Raw genomic sequence first — 18,250 nt, 5'->3', positions numbered from 1 at the left:
TGTCACAGCTCACAGGAGAGAAGACTGACTGCTTTATGCTGTAAAACTCTCAAGCTAGATGTTATCATTTTATATTAATTAAATGAAACATTGAGAGTCATTTAATAAAAGTCTAGGCTATTTATTGCTTGAGGTGACCTGAGTATTGTCTAGGACTTTTGATGCCTGTTTGGATTGCAAGTTTAAGTATATTATTATGGCCTTTTTGGAGTGTTTTTATGTGTACATGTATATAGCCATTTAGTAAAACTGGTTGTCTTCAGTATTTTCATATAAGGAAAATGGGCTACGTGTAGATTTGAATTCTGATATACCAAGAACACTATTCTTGCTCTCGTAGTACTTATATTTTGCTGTTAATAAACATTCTTGTGTCCAAATACTCATAATGCTAATCACGTTAGTACTACTGGCATGTCAAATGTTTTGATAAAATCATCAAATTATAATTAGAGTTGTTTGTTTTATTTACTTAAGTTTTTGAGACAGGGATCTCCCTTTGAGGTCAAAGCCAAGGCTGAACTTGAACTCATGGAGCCTAGGCTGGCTTCAAAGTTAGGGCAGTCCTCCTCAGCCTTGGCCTCCAGAGTGATAAAGTCACAGTCGTGTGTCACCAGGCTTGCTTAAAACTTGATTCTTTTTATTGTTTGCAAAGATCCTCTGGAGTACTAAGTTGCAATGGGAATGTGTTCTGAACTGATTCCAGAAACTCATGGCCAAAATTGTTCAGTAAGGCAGCAGAAGAAATCCTGCTGTAACAGTCAGTGTATCGAACCCGTTATTTTTCTCCTTCCTGAAGATGCTAATAGTAGTCTTCTATTTCAAATATTGAGATTTCTCTGTATAAATGAGTATGTTGGCATTTCTGTATTATGATTGCCATGGAGGTAACGTTTTTGAGAAGTTTTTTTTTTTTTTTTTGTCAAAGTGAACTGTTGGCTTTGCAGTATTAACTAGGTTTAAAGACCAAGTTGAATAATTACTCTTACAACTTACTGGAGAGATGTCCAGTTAAGACACTTGCACAGAACAAGAATGTAAGAGCAGTCTCAGTTTATGGGTTCAGTTGGGTTTATATTCTGATTTGTCAGTTCTTAAAGTAGGTAAAAAGTCATTCAAGCTATTAGTTACTGGATTTGATAGCACCTTTTTTTTTTTTTCCTGGATTATCCTACACATTACACATTGAAAATAGTTTTACTTTATCTGACAAGGTGTGTAGTTATGCATTTGCCTTCTTAATGATTCAAAAGCAATCTAGACTCTAGTATCAGATGTTTCAGAAACTGCTGTTTCCTCCCTCCCCAAAATATTTTTATCCACTGAAATAAAACTCTTTGCCAGAGGCTCTTATAACTATTTTATAGGTAAAGACTGGAAAACACATTTAGAGTAGGTTCCCTGCTCCCTGGCATACTGAGAACATTGGGCAACTTCCTTTGTTTCAAAAAAGACTGAAAGAGAGGGGCTGGAGGGATGGTTCAGTGGTGTAACTGTAGTCCCATGCTACCTAATGCCCTCTTCTGTATGCAGTGTACATACAGACAAAACACCCACATACATGAAGTCCATAAATAAATCTTATCTGGAGGAACTTGATAGTGTGATAGGTTTCTGAGTTCGGTGCTGTCTTGTAGTGGCCTCTCCATATTGGCGTTACTGGAGTCCAGTAACCCTTAAAGAGTGACCACGCATTTGTGGTGAAATATTTCACCCTGGTGCTTTGTGTCACCTCTACCAAGGCAGCTTTGTAAGAACAGCTAAGGGAATTTGTTGGATTATAGATAATTTACATTTTCTTTTTCTATCTATATTTTTGCCTCTATTTTCTCCATTCCTGGATTTGCCACTGTTGGTATAATTTAGAAATGTTCATACTTGTAATTAATAGTTTCTTGAAAATACATAATTATAAAATAAGGAAGTTTGACACAACTTTATAGTGCACATTCAGCAATTCATTTATACAGTAATACTGTTAAACTTAGGTAGTAAGAAGAACCCCTAAGAAAAGCATCTAAACAAACAGAATAATGATAAAGAAATGTTTTGGTCATCCTAATGAAAGTGGTATGGCAGTAGTAACGATTACCTAAAAATCTGTGGTAAAATACATCAAGACGGTTTAGAGACATTTCTGTCACTGCTTGTGGCCCTGCCATGCACGAACTACGTGGTACTTACACAGCTGCATCAGAATCGCCAAGTGAGCTTGTGAAATATACAGGTCTCGGCTCTGATGATGGGGCCATTGCTGTCGGCTGGAAATGGAGACATCAGTATTTTGTAAAAAAAATCCCAATTGATTCTGATGATGAGCAGTCAGATTTGAAAACACAATATGCCCATACTTTTCCCCACATAAAAACATGTGAGAATACCTTAATAAACAGTAGTGAAATGTTTTTAACTTAACAGGGCTAGCCTGCAGTTATTCTAAGGAACAAATAATTCTTTATCTTTGTAATTGTTATACTTGGAATCCTTTCCAAGGTTGTGGAATTGGGATTGTATGAATATTTATAACAGAATTATTTTCTAATCTGTTGATGTTGTTTAGAAAAGATTATTGGACAGTCTTAAAATACTAACTTTTATACTGACTACCTGTCAGTCTAAAGTTACTGCCTCGGATGTGGGTGTGCTGTATTGAGGACTTTCTCTCGACCCTGAGTTTAAGATGAGGGAGAGGAGGTGAACTGCTAGGAAGAGGTGAGTAGTTGACTCCTGTTGCCTGCCATTGCTCTCCCTGCCTTAGAAGTTTTCACCCAAAGGATAATAGTAGAATTCTGGTGTCTTTACTATGCTATACTTACGTTCTTGAATGCTATGTAACTAGCATTATTTAAGAAATACATTTCTTTGACCCTGGTGAGAACTATTTATTAAAAAAAAATGATGACAGTTAATGATTAATTTTCTGGAGAGTTGCCACTCAATTACCTTCCAGAATGGATTCTTCAGATCTGAGTTGTTAAATATGCTTTAGTTTACTATTTTTTCCCCTGTGATATAGGTTTGGCTGTATACCAGAGCTTTGACAATCCCTGTACACATTGTATAGTATATATTATATTTTAGCTACTGCAGGAGCAGAGATGGAAGTAAATAAGACTCTTGCCCCTAGAAAACACACTGTCTTTGGAAACAGGCAACAAAATTAGTACTTGTATAGTGAGAAATGTCATAGCACAAATAAGATGAGTTTCTCGGCATGAACAAAGGAACTTTAAATTTTGAGTAAGGAATTGAGCTGTGATATTCCAAGAGAGAATAGTATGCCAAACTATGAATACATGGACACCATTTAGTAGATGATTATAACTTGGAAAGTATAAAACACAGAAAATATAGGTAGAAGGCAGATGATAGTGATACAAGGATACAGGACTTCATTATGCTAACATTTGTAGGGGAATAGATTAAGATTGAAGTTGCCCAGACACATGAAATTTTTGTTTTTAGCAGAGTTGTTCTGCCATCCAGGTGAGTGAAGATGCACTAAAGACTAAAGGTGAGTGCTCTGTGGAAAGAATTAGCTACATTCAGTAGTCCAAGAAAAGAAGTGTGTGTGCCAAAATTAAGCCAGGGTTAGATAGACAGGGAGAAATCGGAAGAGATTTGATAGTGTGTGATGCAGGTTTTTAAAGATGTGTTAGGTAGGAGGAAAAAGTATTTATAGGGTTCTAAGCCTAGCCTCCTGGCCTACCATAAAATTCTTAAAGTAATATCTAAATATTGTGTTTGTGTGCATGCACACTTTCCTGGGGCGAAGTCCATAGATTTGTCTTGACTTCTTTTGTTTTTGGTGACAGTGCTCTGGTTAGTAAATCTAGGCTGCCCTTAAACTCAGCCACCCTCCTGCCCTCAGTCGCCTCAGTGCCCAGATCACAACTGCATTACTATACCCAACTCAATAGCTTTTCAGACAAGTTAAAAAATGGTCTAGTATTATTTCTCGGCTTCCATCTTGTGTGTCTATGTAGGTAGTAATACTGTTATCTGGAATATGGAGGATATAGAAAAAAGTAGAAGCAAGGAAAGTAAAATAATTGCTTTTAGAGTAAGTCTGTTGTCAAGGAATTATGAGGCAACTTGTAAAACACTCATCTCAGGGCTGGGATAATGGCTTAGTCAGTAAAGGGCTGAGGATCTCCTGCTGGGCTCTCGATGCTACTGAGGGCAGAGATAGAAGGATCTCTGGGACCTCCCTAGTCAACTAGTCTAGTCTAATTGGTGGGCTCCAGGTCAGTGAGGGATACACAGATAGTCCTTTAGCTTTCATGACAAACAATTGCCTCAACTTGTGTGTGTGTGTGTGTGTGTGTGTGTGTGTGTGTGTGTTGTTGTTGTTGTTGTTATTGAGACAGGTGCTATTATGTAAAGCCCTTCTGCTTCATTGTTCCAATGCTATGAATGCTGCCATATATGCCCAGTATGGTCAAGGTTGTCCTGTCATATCCCCTCACCCCACACTTGAGCCACCTCTCTGGCCCATTGTTGGTATTTTATTTTTAAAAATTAATTTTGACACAGAGTCTCTTTATGTTCCCTTGGCTGGCATGGAACTGACTATATAGACCAGGCTGGCCTCACAGAGATGTGCTTGACGGTCTCTCAAGTACTGGGATTAAAAGTGTATGACACCACATCCAGCCCCATTGTTTTTTATTTTTAAGAATATTTAAATTTGCTTATTTAAAGCAACCATTAATATTGACATTTAAAAATTACTAGAACAGACTGGAATATTCTCTCTTTCTTCTCTCCCTCCCCTGTGTGTGTGTGTGTGTGTGTGTGTGTGTGTGTGTGTGTGTGTGTACACATGTGTATCAGTATGTGCATCTATACCCCAGGCAATTTTCTGTTGAATTTTGTCTGTTTGGTTATTTTCTGCCTTTCTGAGTCAGATTATAATCTGAGAAAATGCAAATGTTAACATTTGAATTCCTGATAGCCACACTAACATAAACATTAGGCTGTTAGTTACTTATAAATATATTGATTATATTAGCTCTGTTCCCAGTTTTTTAAACTTAATTTTCACTTTTGGTCCTTTTCAGGTGTAGTATAGTAATTTTAAGTCTTAGATTTATTTATTAGAAATAAACTTGAAGTGACTGAAATAATCTTGAAACTTTGGACTTTCCACCAACACAAGGCTAAATTTTGATCTAGACAAGGCTGTTTTGGTGTATTTTTCCCCCACACTCTTTTCAGATTGAATTACTGATTCCCCTCCCCCTTGTTTTGTTTGTTGTGGTTTTGATGTTTTTTTTCCTTTCAGCTAAAGGAGCAGCCCAGTGGTTTTCAAGAAGTGCCAAAGTGCACTGACTGTCTCATGATGACTGGTGCCTCAGGGAGGGTCATGATTCCTGGGTCCAGGATCATCGACCTGATCCTGGATGTCACTTCAAGCCTTGTCTAATGGCTAGCCTTCCTCAAAAGTCTGATGCTAGTCATCTCGGAAGGCCTCAGAAAGCCTTGAAGGTGAGCAGAGTAGAGTGTAGTTCTCTCTGGGGACTGTGCCTTTTTGTTGGAGCATTGGATTCAAAACAGAATGATAACCCTAACCTGATTATTCAGGTTTGATTGTTAAACTAACCTGAAGCTTAAAAATCCATTGATGATGATGACCAGACCCCAATTTTGAGTTATTGGAGACTTACTTTCTGAGCTTAACAGTCATATAGGGAGGAATTTGCTGTTTCCCATGCTCTTGAGAGCTTTAGCTTAATACTTGTTCTCTGAATCGAACACCACCTTTCTGTTGTAGCTAAGTGATACCTTGATTGCAAAATTGCATTCAGTTGTTAACTACAAATAGATACTAAAAACTTAATGAACTGTTCTTTCAGTTTGTACATTTATCATATAAATATCAGGCACTTAAGCTTCAGAGGTTTATTAGAACAAGTTTGCATTTGACTTTTGTCTGTCATAAAAAGTTTTTTTAAAACAAACATAGTTATTGCTGGGTGTGGTGGTGCATGCCGATCGATCCCAGTGTTGGCGAGGGGTAGGAGGATTATGTATTTACTTGGGCCACATAGTATGACCCTGTTTCAAGAAAAATGGCCGGGTGGTGGTGGCCCATGCCTTTAATCCCAGCACTTGGGAGGCAGAGCCAGGTGGATCTCTGTGATTTTGAGGCCAGCCTGGGCTACAGAGTGAGTTCCAGGAAAGGTGCAAAGCTACACAGAGAAACCTGGTCTCGAAAAACCAAAAAGAAAAATGAAAAACAGAAACGAAACGATGAAAAACAAAAAAGCACAGTAGCATTGAAGCAATTCATATTTATTGTATTGAACCTGAAGAATATTAGTACTACCTCCTTGATCAACATCTTTTATCATATTAAAATAAAGATTCTTGAAATATTTTAGCCATTTTATTTTGGAAAAGTTTAATTTTAGATTACTTTCTCTGTAATGTGAAGCACTTGTAGAACCCAGTAGTTCATTAATAACCTAGGTTTCTAAATTTAAGTAAACTGAGAAGTCCTAAGACCTACTCATTTCCTTTTTTTGAATTACTATTTACTAGTAATAAATTATATGGGGCATGCACAATTCCCAGTGTTTGTACTTTTTAAAAGTTTAGTAATTATATATATACTAGGACTGGGAATGTAGATCAGTGTAACATGCTTGTAGATGGTCAATGGGCCCTGGATTCAATTTCCATCATTCAGGAGAAAAATCACATTTTTTATATATATAATTTATTTGTTTATTATTTTATGTACATTGGTGTTTTGCCTGCATGTATGTCTGTGTGAGAGTGTCAGATCTTGGAGTTACAGACAGTTGTGAGCTGTCATGTGGGTGCTCTGGAAGAGCAGTCAGTGCTCTTAATTGTTGAACCTTCTCTCCAGCCCACAGGTGTTTATTTGTGTGTGTGTGTGTGTGTGTGTGTGTGTGTGTGTGTGTGTGTGTTACCAAATTTGCTTTCTGTGCAGCATGAGCTGTGATATATACCAGAAATTTGTATTCTGTTTTGCTTAATGTTGCTATGATGAAACACTGACCAAAACCAATTTGGGGAGTTTATTTCATCTTATGCCATGATTGAAGGAAGCCAGTGCAGGAGCTCAAGGCAGGAACCTGGAGGCAGGAACTGAAGCAGAGACCACAGAGGAATGTAGCTTACTGGCTTGCTTTCCTTGGTTTGCCTAGCTATTTTTCTTATACAGTCCAGGCCTGCCTGCCCAGGGATGGCTCTTCCAGCAATTGGGCTAGACCTTGTCCCATCAGATAGCAATCCAGAATATGCCCCATAGACATGCCCACAGGCCCCTCTGATGGAGGCAGTTCCTCAAATGAGGTTCCCTTTTTTGGTGTGTCAAGTTGATAACTAAAATTAACCTTCACAGTTTGTAAACTTTTTAATTAAAAGACTAAATAGAACCCTTAGAGAACGTATGGAGCCAAGAGAACCCACTCTTGAAAGTTGTCCTCTGACCTCCACTCATGGACTGGTACACACACAGCATATGTATGCACATATACATACAAATGTATAGTTTAATGTAAATTTAAAAAAAGGATAATGAACATTTTCAACCCCTGTGTTCTATTAGAATTACTGACTTTTGCTGTTGTAGGAAAGAAGCACTCACACAATTATTAGTAAGTAGTGGTGTGTTCAGATAAGTTTTGTTTTCAGAGATAGACTGGGCTGCAGTAGACTTGTAGACCACAGTTTGGGGAGCCCCGGAATGTCCTGTTTTGTATTCCACTGCTGTAGGTCATGGGGTTGTGTTACTGTGTTAGATGTTTCCACATCAGCTTTGGAGTGGTCTTGATCCATACAATTACTCTTCCTGAATGCAGTGAGCAGAATAACACTAGAGCCAGAATGCACTCAAGTTTTTTGAACAAATGCTATAGAACTGCCCTGAAGTATAGGCCCAAGGTTAGGTGCAGGTCTTGAGGGGCGATTGTCTATGTGCTGGATTCCTGGTGTGTCATTTCAGTCTGAGAGTTATGTTGTCTGAAAAAGGTTCCTCTTTGACAGTCTCTTCCAGGTATTGCCCGTGCAACCCCAACCCCTCATTTCTGTTCTTTTTGGATAGTAGAATTCTGAATTGAACTTTATTTTTGTTTTTAAATGCATTTTCTTTCCTGCTGGGCATAAGGTACATGCCTATATAATCCCAGGACTCCCAGAGGTAGAGGCAGGAGAGTCTCGTGAGTTTGAGACTAACCTGGTCTGTGAGCCCCAGGCATTCTGGGATTATACGGAGACCTCCTTTCCCTTCCATCCTCTATCCTCTGCTGTCCTCCAGTTCCCCTTTCTCCTACAGCGGAGGCATTTTCTTTAACTGAATTACTAAATTACTTGACTTTTGGAAAGGTGTGTGTATGTACATGATATGTGAGCATGCATGTGGTGGCGAGACAGGGTCTCAAGTGGAACCTGGAACTCTGATTCAGTTAGACTTCCTGTCCAGAAACCCCCACGGATCTCCCGTATCTATTTCTCTAGCACTAGGATATAGGTGCGTTCTGCAATGCTTGACGGTTTATTTAGGCTCTGGGGATCCAAACTCAGGTCCTCATGCTTGCACGGCAAACATTTCACCAACTGAACCATTTTCTCAACTGTGCGTGCATGTGTGTGTGTGTGTGTGTGATTGAGGTGAAGTTGTCATAATAAAATTAATCATTTTGAAATGAATAATATTCTTTGGCATTTATATATATAAATATGAATGTACACACACATTTTTATACAGTGCTGGGTATGGAACCCTGGGCCTCATGTGAGTTCTGTAGCAAGCTCTGTACCCTTGGCCCATCCCCCATTTCTTTCTTTTTTTTTTTTTTTTAGTAGACTTGTGCTTAGCAACATATGAAATGCATAAATCTTAGGATAAGCAGGTGTCTTTCATGTGCGTTGACCAGATAATTTCAAGTTGAATATCCTTGCATTTAGAATTGATGTTCTTAGAAATAATTAGAAAAAGTACTAAGGATTGAAATTATTGGAAAGTAAAACCTTGGAGAATAGAGGTCGAGGGTCTTTGCTCATGATAGTGTGAAATTCAGTAAACAGAAGGCCCAACAAAAGAGAGGTATCTACTGGGAAGGAGGAAATGGAAGTAAATCTGTAAGAACCTAGTACAGCATAGCATCATGTCTTCCTCTGATTTGTTTTGACTTAAAGACCAAACTAAGGCAGTATTGTATTTGAGAGATTGGCTTTAAGAAACACTGAAGACATTAAACTGGCTTCTGAAAAATTTCTTTGTCTGTTACCTAAGCAAATCTGAGAAACTGGGACTGGAGACACTAGCTTTCTCCTCAGTATATTAGAATGTATACATTCTTGCCCTTGCTGCTGCAGCACACTGCCTGGTTTGCTTTTTGAGACAGGGCTCAGAGCCCAGATTGGATCTCCTGCCTCAACTTCCCAAGTGCTTATCACATGCTACCATACAGAGTTGGTTTCTCTTTGAATGCATAGTTTCTGTAGTAAACAAATTGACAGACAGTGGTTCTCAGCCTGTGGCTCTCGATCAGAGGGGTCACACACCAGGTATCTTTCATATCAGATATTTACATTACAAAAATTAATAATAGCAAAATTATAAAGTAGCAGTGAAGATAATTTTGTGGTTGGGGGTCACTACAGCGTGAGGAACTGTATTAAAGGGTCTCAACATTAGGATGGTGAGAACCACTGCTCTGGGTTTGTTTTTTTAAATTGGTTCAGTGATCTTATTGGAAAACTGTAACAGCAGAAACAGAGAGACCTTTATTTTAAAGATAGGTTTGATCGGGTAGTAGTCCCAGAAGTAGAGTGGCTCTGCTCCAAGCTGTGCTGGTGTCAATTGCTTCTCTTTTGTGGACAGTTGATGCCAAGTGGGCTCATTTTACAAAACGTCCTGCAACCCAGGTTTGACTTTCAAGAAAAGCAGCAGATGTTGGAGAGCGGGAGGCTTCTTTAGGTAAAGGTGACTCCAGATTTAACACAGGACCGTCCCTGTGAGCATTCGTCAAGTAGAACATCACGATAACTTAGCTATATTGGTTACACTGAGATTTGGGGGGTTTTGGTTAGTAGAAGGAGGAAAGACAGATTGATCCAGTGGGCAGAAGGAGCTGGAATCAAAGGAATAGTAAAGATTAAACTTTAGAAGCCTGACTATTTCTTTGTTTTCTTATATAATGGCTGTTCAAAGGTTACATTTTTCCCTCAGGCTTAGAATTGGGTCAGCTTTCTCATGCTTAGCAAATGGTTTAGGGGTGACTCTTACTATTGTGTTGGTGTCTGTGTTTCAGTCAAACCCCCCCTGTCCCCACCCCATTCCCATTGTCAATAGACAATGACAAAGTTAGGAATTTTTTTTTAATCTAAAAGAGAAAATAGGTTATACATTAATATTTATATCTACTTCAATTAAGTCATTTAAAATGCACTAGTTGAAGTGTTTATTGTTAAAGACCAAGTTTTGAATCCTGGCTATGCAACTAATTAGAGCTCTAACTATATCTCTTTCGATACAAGGTTTAGTGTTACTAACTTTAGAATGAGTATAATAATGACAGCTCAAGGTTACTTTGATTTTTTTTTCCAAAGTCCTCCTTATCACTGAACAGCGATGAGATGTTTCTACCTCTCACAGGGGTTGGGAAGTTGTCTTTAGAGGGGACTGTGTATAAGTGGGAGGTAGCAGTTTATTTAGTCAAAAGAAATACCTGGGGGTAAGGGACTTTGCGAGGCCATGGTCTGCATTATTTAAAACCTAGAGCATACTGTTTTTCTAAGTCTTGAAAATCTCAAACTTTTTTCTTTTTTAAATTGCTTTGTCTAATGTAGGGGCTTTGACTTTATGTTTAAGTTTGGAATCAGTATTCCTAAGTCTGTTTGTTTTTGTTTTTTTGGTTTTTCAAGACAGGGTTTCTCTGTGTAGCTTTGCACTTTTCCTGGATCTCGCTCTGTAGACCAGGCTGGCCTCGAACTCGCAAAGATCCGCCTGCCTCTGCCTCCCAAGTGCTGGGATTAAAGGCGTTCGCCACCACTGCTCGGCGTCAGGATTCCTAAGTCTTACAAGAAAGTTTACTAAAGTTTTTTTTTTTTTTTTTGGTTTTTTCGAGACAGGGTTTCTCTGTGTAGCTTTGCGCCTTTCCTGGAACTCACTTGGTAGCCCAGGCTGGCCTCGAACTCACAAAGATCCGCCTGCCTCTGCCTCCCGAGTGCTGGGATTAAAGGCGTGCGCCACCACCGCCCGGCCCTAAAGTTTTGATTAGGAATCCAGGTAAAACAGTTGGAGATGGGATTGACATTAATATTTTGTCATTCTGATCCATTATTATTGCTTATTTCTCATATTTTCTACATCTTTTATTTTTTGAACAGTATTTATAGTGTTCAGAGTGTGAACTTGGTATATCTCTCATAAATTAGATTTTTACTTTAAGTTCTGATTGTGTATTGCTAGTATAGAAATATATAATATATGATGGGTTTTTGTTATTGTTCTGAGACCTTTATCCTGTGAGCTGCCCAAATTTACCTACTGTAGAGTAGCCTTTTCTGGAGTTTTTAGAGTTTAAAGTTGTGTCAAAACATAAACAGTTTTACACGCTCTCTCTTTTCACTATTTATCTACCTTTTCTCTTCTTCCCTTAATGTACTAGTAAAAATGGTGAGACTTGGCATCCCTGTCTTGTTCATGATTTTGGGAGATGAAGTTAGAAATGAGTTAGTCTTTTCCTCTGTTGATAAGATGTTAACTGCAGGTTTGTGTTTGGGTGGGGGGTGGGCAGTGTAGGCCTGTATGTTTTTTTGTTTGTTTGTTTTTGTTTTTTGTGACAGCCTTCCCCTGTAGCCCAAGCTGGTCTGAAACTCACTATGTTGTGTAGACTAGACTTAGCCTCAAAATTGTCCTGCCTTGGCCTTCTAGTGCTGCTGTCTATACCTGACTATATGCTGGGCTGGCACTGCTGGGCTGCTTAGAATCTTTTCATCAGATTGAAGCAGACGTTCTTTTGTCACAGTTTGCTGAGATAGTTTTTTGTTGTTGTTAACATTTTGTTTTTTAAATTGTGAGTAGATGTGAGTTTTAAGATGATCATATTTTCTTTTTTAATTCTGTTAATATGATTAATTATATTAACTTGAATGTTAAAGCATTTTTTTTTTTGTTTTGTTTTTTTTGTTTTTCAAGACAGGGTTTCTCTACTGTGTAGCTTTGTGCCTTTCCTGGAATTCACTCTAGCCCAGGCTGGCCTTGAATTCACAGAGATCCACCTGACTCTGCCTCCCAAGTGTGCCACCACCGCCCAGCTTTAAAGCAATTATTTATGATTTATATATTTTATACATCTGTTTTGTAGGTGAGGAAATGTATACAAAAGTGGTGATGTAGTTAGGCAATCATAGTAACCAGAAAACAAGTTTAAGCTTGCCAAGCATAAGATGCAGTGGGAAACATAATAAAACCAGTACATTACACACTGTAAATATTAGTGAAGTTCCAGACATGGGACAGGCATTTATTTAGCACATTGGTTCTTTCAAAAACCTGCATCAACTAGGACATGTAAACCAATCCTATGGTGGGAAGGTCTCCTTACCCTGGTCTCCTACCTTTCCAGTGATAGTTATGTTTCTTTGTATAAAATACTACTCACTCATTCCCTACCTACGTTTTGAAGACAGGATGGACAAGAAACTACTGACAGAAAATTGCAAGTTTTCATGCATACATACACCTGTATCTGGTTGTAACAGGCCAGTACTCACAAGGGGATATGGGTGCTCAGTGGTCCTCCAGGTGAATATTTGCTTTAGGCTAATACCTCGTGATGTTGAGAATTTTAAATTGTGTTTTAAGTTTATGATTTTTTAAAATTTATTATGTGTACAGTGCTCTGTCTGCATTTATGCTTGCATGCCAGAGAGGGCACCAGATCTAATGATAGATGGTTGTGAGGCACCATGTGGTTGCTGGGAATTGAACTCAGGACCTCTGGAAGAGCAGTCAGTGCTCTTAACCATTGAGCCATCTCTCCAGTCCTAAGTTTATGATTTTTAACAGAACGTTTTGGCTGAGTTTAATTGGAGAGGTGGTGATAAAAGTAAGCTTCCCTTCCTCTTTGTTTCTTTTCCTCAGAAGCTTTCTAGAAATTTAACATAAAATTGGCTTCCCAATTACCCTTAGAAAAAGAACAGCACAACCCAGATGTGGTGGCGTAGGCTTGCAGTCTCAGCCCTCTGTACTGGAGGCAGAGGCAGCAGGGTCAGATGGAAGGCCGGGGAGGATTACAGCCAGGTCTGCCGAGGGAAAGGGGCTCTGAAAAAACTGACCAGTCAGTCAGTGTAAAGTCAGCTTAAATCTCCACGTTTCTGAGGTTCAACTCAAAGCTTTCAGTGGTATTGTAAGTGATTCAACAACTGTGAAGAATTTGTTCTAAGTCAAACTTTAAAATTTAAGCATTATTCTGTTATAGTTTTCATTTGAAATAAGGAGAATATGAAATTATTCTAAGGTTAATCAGCTAGGAAACAAATCAAATACTAATAGTCTTTAAAACATAATTTCAGGATATACTTAAACTATAAGGTGTTTTTAAAAAGTCAAGATTACAGATGGGTGCTCTGCTTAACCTTTTATTTTTATTTTTTTATTTATTTTATTTTATTTTTTGGAGCTGAGGACCAAACCCAGGGCCTTGCGCTTGCCTAAGCGCTCTACCGCTGAGCTAAATCCCCAGCCCTATTTTTATTTTTTAATGTAGATTTCTTTACTCTATTTTAAGTATATTGGTATCTGCCTGCATGTATGTCTGTGCACAGAGGTCCCATGCCCCACAGAGGTCAGAAGAGAGCATTAGACTCTTTAGAATTGGAACTGTGGATGGTTGTGAGCTACTATGTAGGTGCTGAGAACTGAACTCAGGTCATCTGCAAGGGCAGCCAGTGCTCTTAACCACTGAGCCATATCTCAAGCCCTGCTCTGCTTAACTTTTAATGGCCAAAAAGAATTTAGAAAAACCTTCAACCAGTTTGTAGAAGAGTTAGACCCAAGTTCTCTGACACTCAAACTGTAAAATTCTATATGGAAGAAGGGGATAGATATCCACCTTTATGGATAATCATACACTATTGTTGGGATTTTAAAACTCATTATGGTGATGATGATGTATGAACTGTGTGTATAGAGGGTGTGAGCATGTCACAGTGCCCCTGTGGAGGTCAGGATAACTTCTCAGAGTCAGTTGTTTTCTTTTATGTTTACATGGGTTCTGAAAATCAAAGCTAGCAGGTCAGGCTAGTGAGGACAGCACCCTCACCTACTTGGTCATCTTAAGTTTTAGGAAGCAAAGAAATACATTAAATTGCTGCTGTTCCTTAGAGTCATAGTTAATAGATTTGTTAGAGTTAAAGCAAGGAATCTGATGGAGTTAGATTTACTATATGTGTTCAGTAAATGGAGACTTGTTGGCCAACTTACTGATTTTTGGCTCTCCAAAATGATATATAAAGCTTTTATTTTGGTTTTCCTTACCTATATGTTTTAAATTAACTTTCTGACGATTTATTTCAAGCTAAATGCTTCATGCTGGATTCTGAATAGTTTGGAGTATAGTTAATGTATATAGTTGCACTTTTTCTTTTGTGTTTTTGTTTTCAAGACAGTGTTTCTCCGTAGCCCTGGCTGTCCTGGAACTCGCCTTGTAGACCTGGCTGGTCTTGAACTCACAGAAATCTTCTTACCTCTGCCTCCCGAGTGCTGGGATTAAAGGCCTACACCACCACTGCTCTTAAGAGTAGTGTTGCACCAAAGTTGATAGTGTTGCACATCTTTCGAGAAACATGATTTGTGTGTCACTGGAGATGTTTAGAACTTTAAGTTCTTTAAGTCATGATTCATATGGAATGGTTTTGAATGTGTTAAATAGTTCCTGCAGTTGGCAGTAATACAGATTTTGGAGTTGTAGGATGTATTAGCAGGCTCTGTGTCATGCCTCCGTGTCTTTGGTGTCCGTCCAGTCCTTTTCGTTAGCGATCATTAGTCTGCTGCCCCTTTGGTCTCCATTGACAGCAGTTGTGGTGGTGCTTTTTTCTGTCCTTCCTTTCTGTTTTCCTATCGTGTCTAGCCTCACGTGCTAGGCGTGTGTTAGTTAGTGCATTCCTTTTAGCAAAGCATTTGTTTGTTTTTATTTTTCAGTTGTGTATGGCTGTGTGGGTATGTGCACCTGAGTACAGGTGCCTGAGGAGGATCCCCTGGAGCTAGAGTTACAGGTGGTTGTGAGCGGCTTCTTAACTGCTGAGCTACCTCTCCATCCTGTTTTTTCTTTCCTTCTCTCTCTCTCTTTTGGTTTTTCGAGACTTGGTTTCTCTGTGTAATAGAACTGTCTGGAACTCACTTTGTAGGCCAGGCTGGCCTCCAACTCACAGAGATCTGACTGACTCTGCCTTCTGAGTGTTAGGACTAAAGGTGAGTGCTACCACTTCCTCGCCCTGTTTTTCTTTTATTAAATCACATTTGTTTATTTTTGTATTTATTTTGGGTGGATACGCATGTGCCATGGTGTATGTGCAGAGGTTGTTTTGTGAGAGTCAGTTCTTCTACCTTGTGGATTTTGGGGAATCAGGCTTAGTGGCAAGCATCTTTATCTCCTGAGCCTCTTGCTGGCTTGCCTGGTTCTTTTCATGACTGCCTTTAATCTGCCACATGTGGCAGAATTTCTCTAAAATGCCCCATTTGTGTGTATCATCTGCTCACACTGTCTCATTGCTTTCCATTTCCCTTAGATTTCTCAGTGCTTCACAGTTTAGCCTGTCACATTATTAACCTTTTCATTTTTGTTCAGCCATGTTTATTGAACAACTTCTATGAACTAGATACACTAGAGTCTAAGCATAGAATGGAAAGCAAAGCAAACAGGAGTCCTCCTCAGGGGTCTGGAGAAGACAAAAATTATGAAAAGTAATTGTGTTAGTGAGAGTAAGTTTGTATTCATCATTTCTTCTCCCCAAAGGGAGGAGTATAGAATGGTATGTAACTCAGTGGAAGAGTGCTCACTTGGTATGTATGAGGTGCTGGGCTCATCTAGCACTGGGCACAGATGGGGGTCGAGCAGGGAGGAGTCTGCTATGAGAGCATACAGTAAGTACTGTAGATCTAGTCAGGGAGGTCAGTCAGGGCTTGTTCATACCCGAAGAGAAGCCAGTGTGGTGGCTCAGTTCTGCAATTCCCAGCACTGCAGGCTGAGGTAGGAGGACTCCTATGTCAGCTGGGCTACAGAATGGGCCTTTGTCTAAGAAAAGACCCGAAGAGAGTAAGTTTTATTACATACAATGTACAAATGAAGATCATACCAGGCAGAGGGATTCTTCCTCTGAAAGGAATGTTTGAGAATGAGAAACTAAACCTTGGAGCATTAACAAAAATGGGAATTGTAGGAGAAGATGAAAAACAAGTTTGGGTTTGGCTGTGCAAGGAACTTGAACTGTGAAGTGATGATGGTGCTGATGTACAGTGAGGGGCTGGGCATGTCGCTCAGTGTTTGAGAGTTTGCCTAGCATGAGGAAGACAAGCAGATGTCTTTAGGAGTTTTGTGTAGTGTAGGGGCGGAGAGAAGACGAGTAAGTGTTGGAAGACAGCTAGGTACTGCTGTGTTTTAGCAGTTTGAGCAAAGAGATGGTGTGGTGGTAGAATAGTTGACAAACCCCATAATTTAAAGAAATATTTAGGAAGTTAAATCAGTACACTATCATAGATTGTATTTAAAGTTTTTTAAGGGGTGGGAAAATGGCTTTGTAGATAATGATGATGTCATTCTTTTCCTGGCCTAGAGAATCATGAATTAGGTTTAGAATGTTTAGGTTTTGAGGTATCTCAGAATCATTTAAGGATGAATGTTGCCGGGCAGTGGTGGCATGAGCCTTTAATCCTAGCACTCAGAAGGCAGTGGTAGGTGAATCTCTGAGTTCGTGGACTGTAGCATGAATCTTAAAAGGTCTTATTAATAGAAAAGCCCAGAGCCAGGTATTGGGGTGAATTCTGAAAGATCAGAAAAACAGAACAAACCACAGCTAACCTCACCTCGCCAACTTCTCAGCTGATCTTGTTTCCTCAGACTGGAAGCCTCTGAGTCCTCATCGGAATGGATCTCAGCTGGACTGCTGCTCAAAAGCCTAAAAGCTTAAAAACCCTAGTCCCTGGTGCTCATGCCTTATACACCTTTCTGCTTCCTGCCATCACTTCCTGGGATTAAAGGCATGTGTCTTTCCCAAGCAAGACATGAGATCTCAAGTCCTGAGATTAAAGGTGTGTGTCACCATGCCTGGCTCTGTTTCCATTGTGGCCTTGAACTCAGAGATCCTGATAGATTTCTGCTTCTGGAATGCTAGGATTAAAGGCGTGCTTATGTTTAATATAGTGGCTGTTCTGTTCTCTGACCTCCAGATAAGTTTATTGGGGTACACAATATATCAAGACACCCTGGTCTACAGAGCAGGTTCCAAAGAAATCTTGTCTCAAAACCAAGGGGGGGGGTGAATGTCAGGTAGAGAAGAATTGGTAGTCCAAGGAGAGAATTTGGCTGGGCATATTTAAGTTGAATATGATCTAGATTTAGATAGTGATTAAACCTGTGAGTAGATGGGTTGGGACTGAGTGTAAACTGGCAAGGACTCAAGAATAAGCCTACAGATCTTCAGCATATAAAACGTTGGTATTAGGGATTGAGACTGGGTTGAGGGTGAGGGTACAAGATAGAATCCAGAGGAGAGAAAACACGAGAATACTAAAGTGTGAGAGAGCTAAGGGGGGGGGGGAGGAGGAGGAGAAGGAGGAGGAAGAGGAGGAGGAGAGAGAGAAATTTCTAATGCTCATTTGAAGGCAAATCTGAAATCTCAAGATTTGATGATGACTATAGTTTTCATTTGATGCATAACATGTCATCTTGAAACTTAACTGGCTTAGAACAACTTATTTGGATTATGTGGGCTGGCTGCATTCATTTCTGGGCCTTTGGTGCTAGCTGGCGACTGAGGTGCCTGGCTTCTCTTTCTTGGAGCTTCTGTGTCCGTCATTCAGTAATCCAGTTCGAGTTTCTTTACATGGTTTCCATTTCCCATAAGGGTGAAATAAGCCTCTCAAGGCTTAGTAAGACTTAGTGTAGAATATTTTGGCTGCACTATGCTTTTACCACAGCAACTCAGAATAGTTAAGAATTAGTGCCACTTGGTTAAGTGGAGTGAGTGGACTGGGAGATAACTAGAAGCA

General features: G+C 39.4%; 1 protein-coding gene across 34 annotated transcripts in view; it reads left to right on the top strand.

Annotated features, from left to right (window-relative positions):
- The window catches only part of Ints6 (integrator complex subunit 6), a 91,204-nt gene that overhangs the window by 30,392 nt on the left and 42,562 nt on the right, over positions 1–18,250 (top strand). For 5 of the 34 annotated variants that reach the window (XR_013042473.1, XM_076545166.1, XM_076545165.1 and 2 more), the window contains one exon: positions 5,288–5,490. The exons of 14 other annotated variants lie outside the window; for them this stretch is intronic. Coding sequence is in view for 19 of the 20 variants with exons in the window: in XM_076545166.1 (XP_076401281.1) it covers positions 5,428–5,490 (63 nt within the window). In the remaining variant the exon portion in view is untranslated. Of the gene's footprint in view, positions 1–2,560; positions 2,713–3,465; positions 3,515–5,287; positions 5,491–17,099; positions 17,291–18,250 lie in introns of those variants that run through there. 15 more of the 34 variants (XM_076545168.1, XM_076545163.1, XM_076545156.1 and 12 more) reach the window with 8 other exon arrangements.

Source organism: Peromyscus maniculatus, chromosome 9, assembly GCF_049852395.1.
Source record: "Peromyscus maniculatus bairdii isolate BWxNUB_F1_BW_parent chromosome 9, HU_Pman_BW_mat_3.1, whole genome shotgun sequence".
In the NCBI taxonomy this organism is placed as follows: Eukaryota; Metazoa; Chordata; class Mammalia; order Rodentia; family Cricetidae; genus Peromyscus; species Peromyscus maniculatus.
This window is presented reverse-complemented; position numbering and strand designations above follow the sequence as displayed.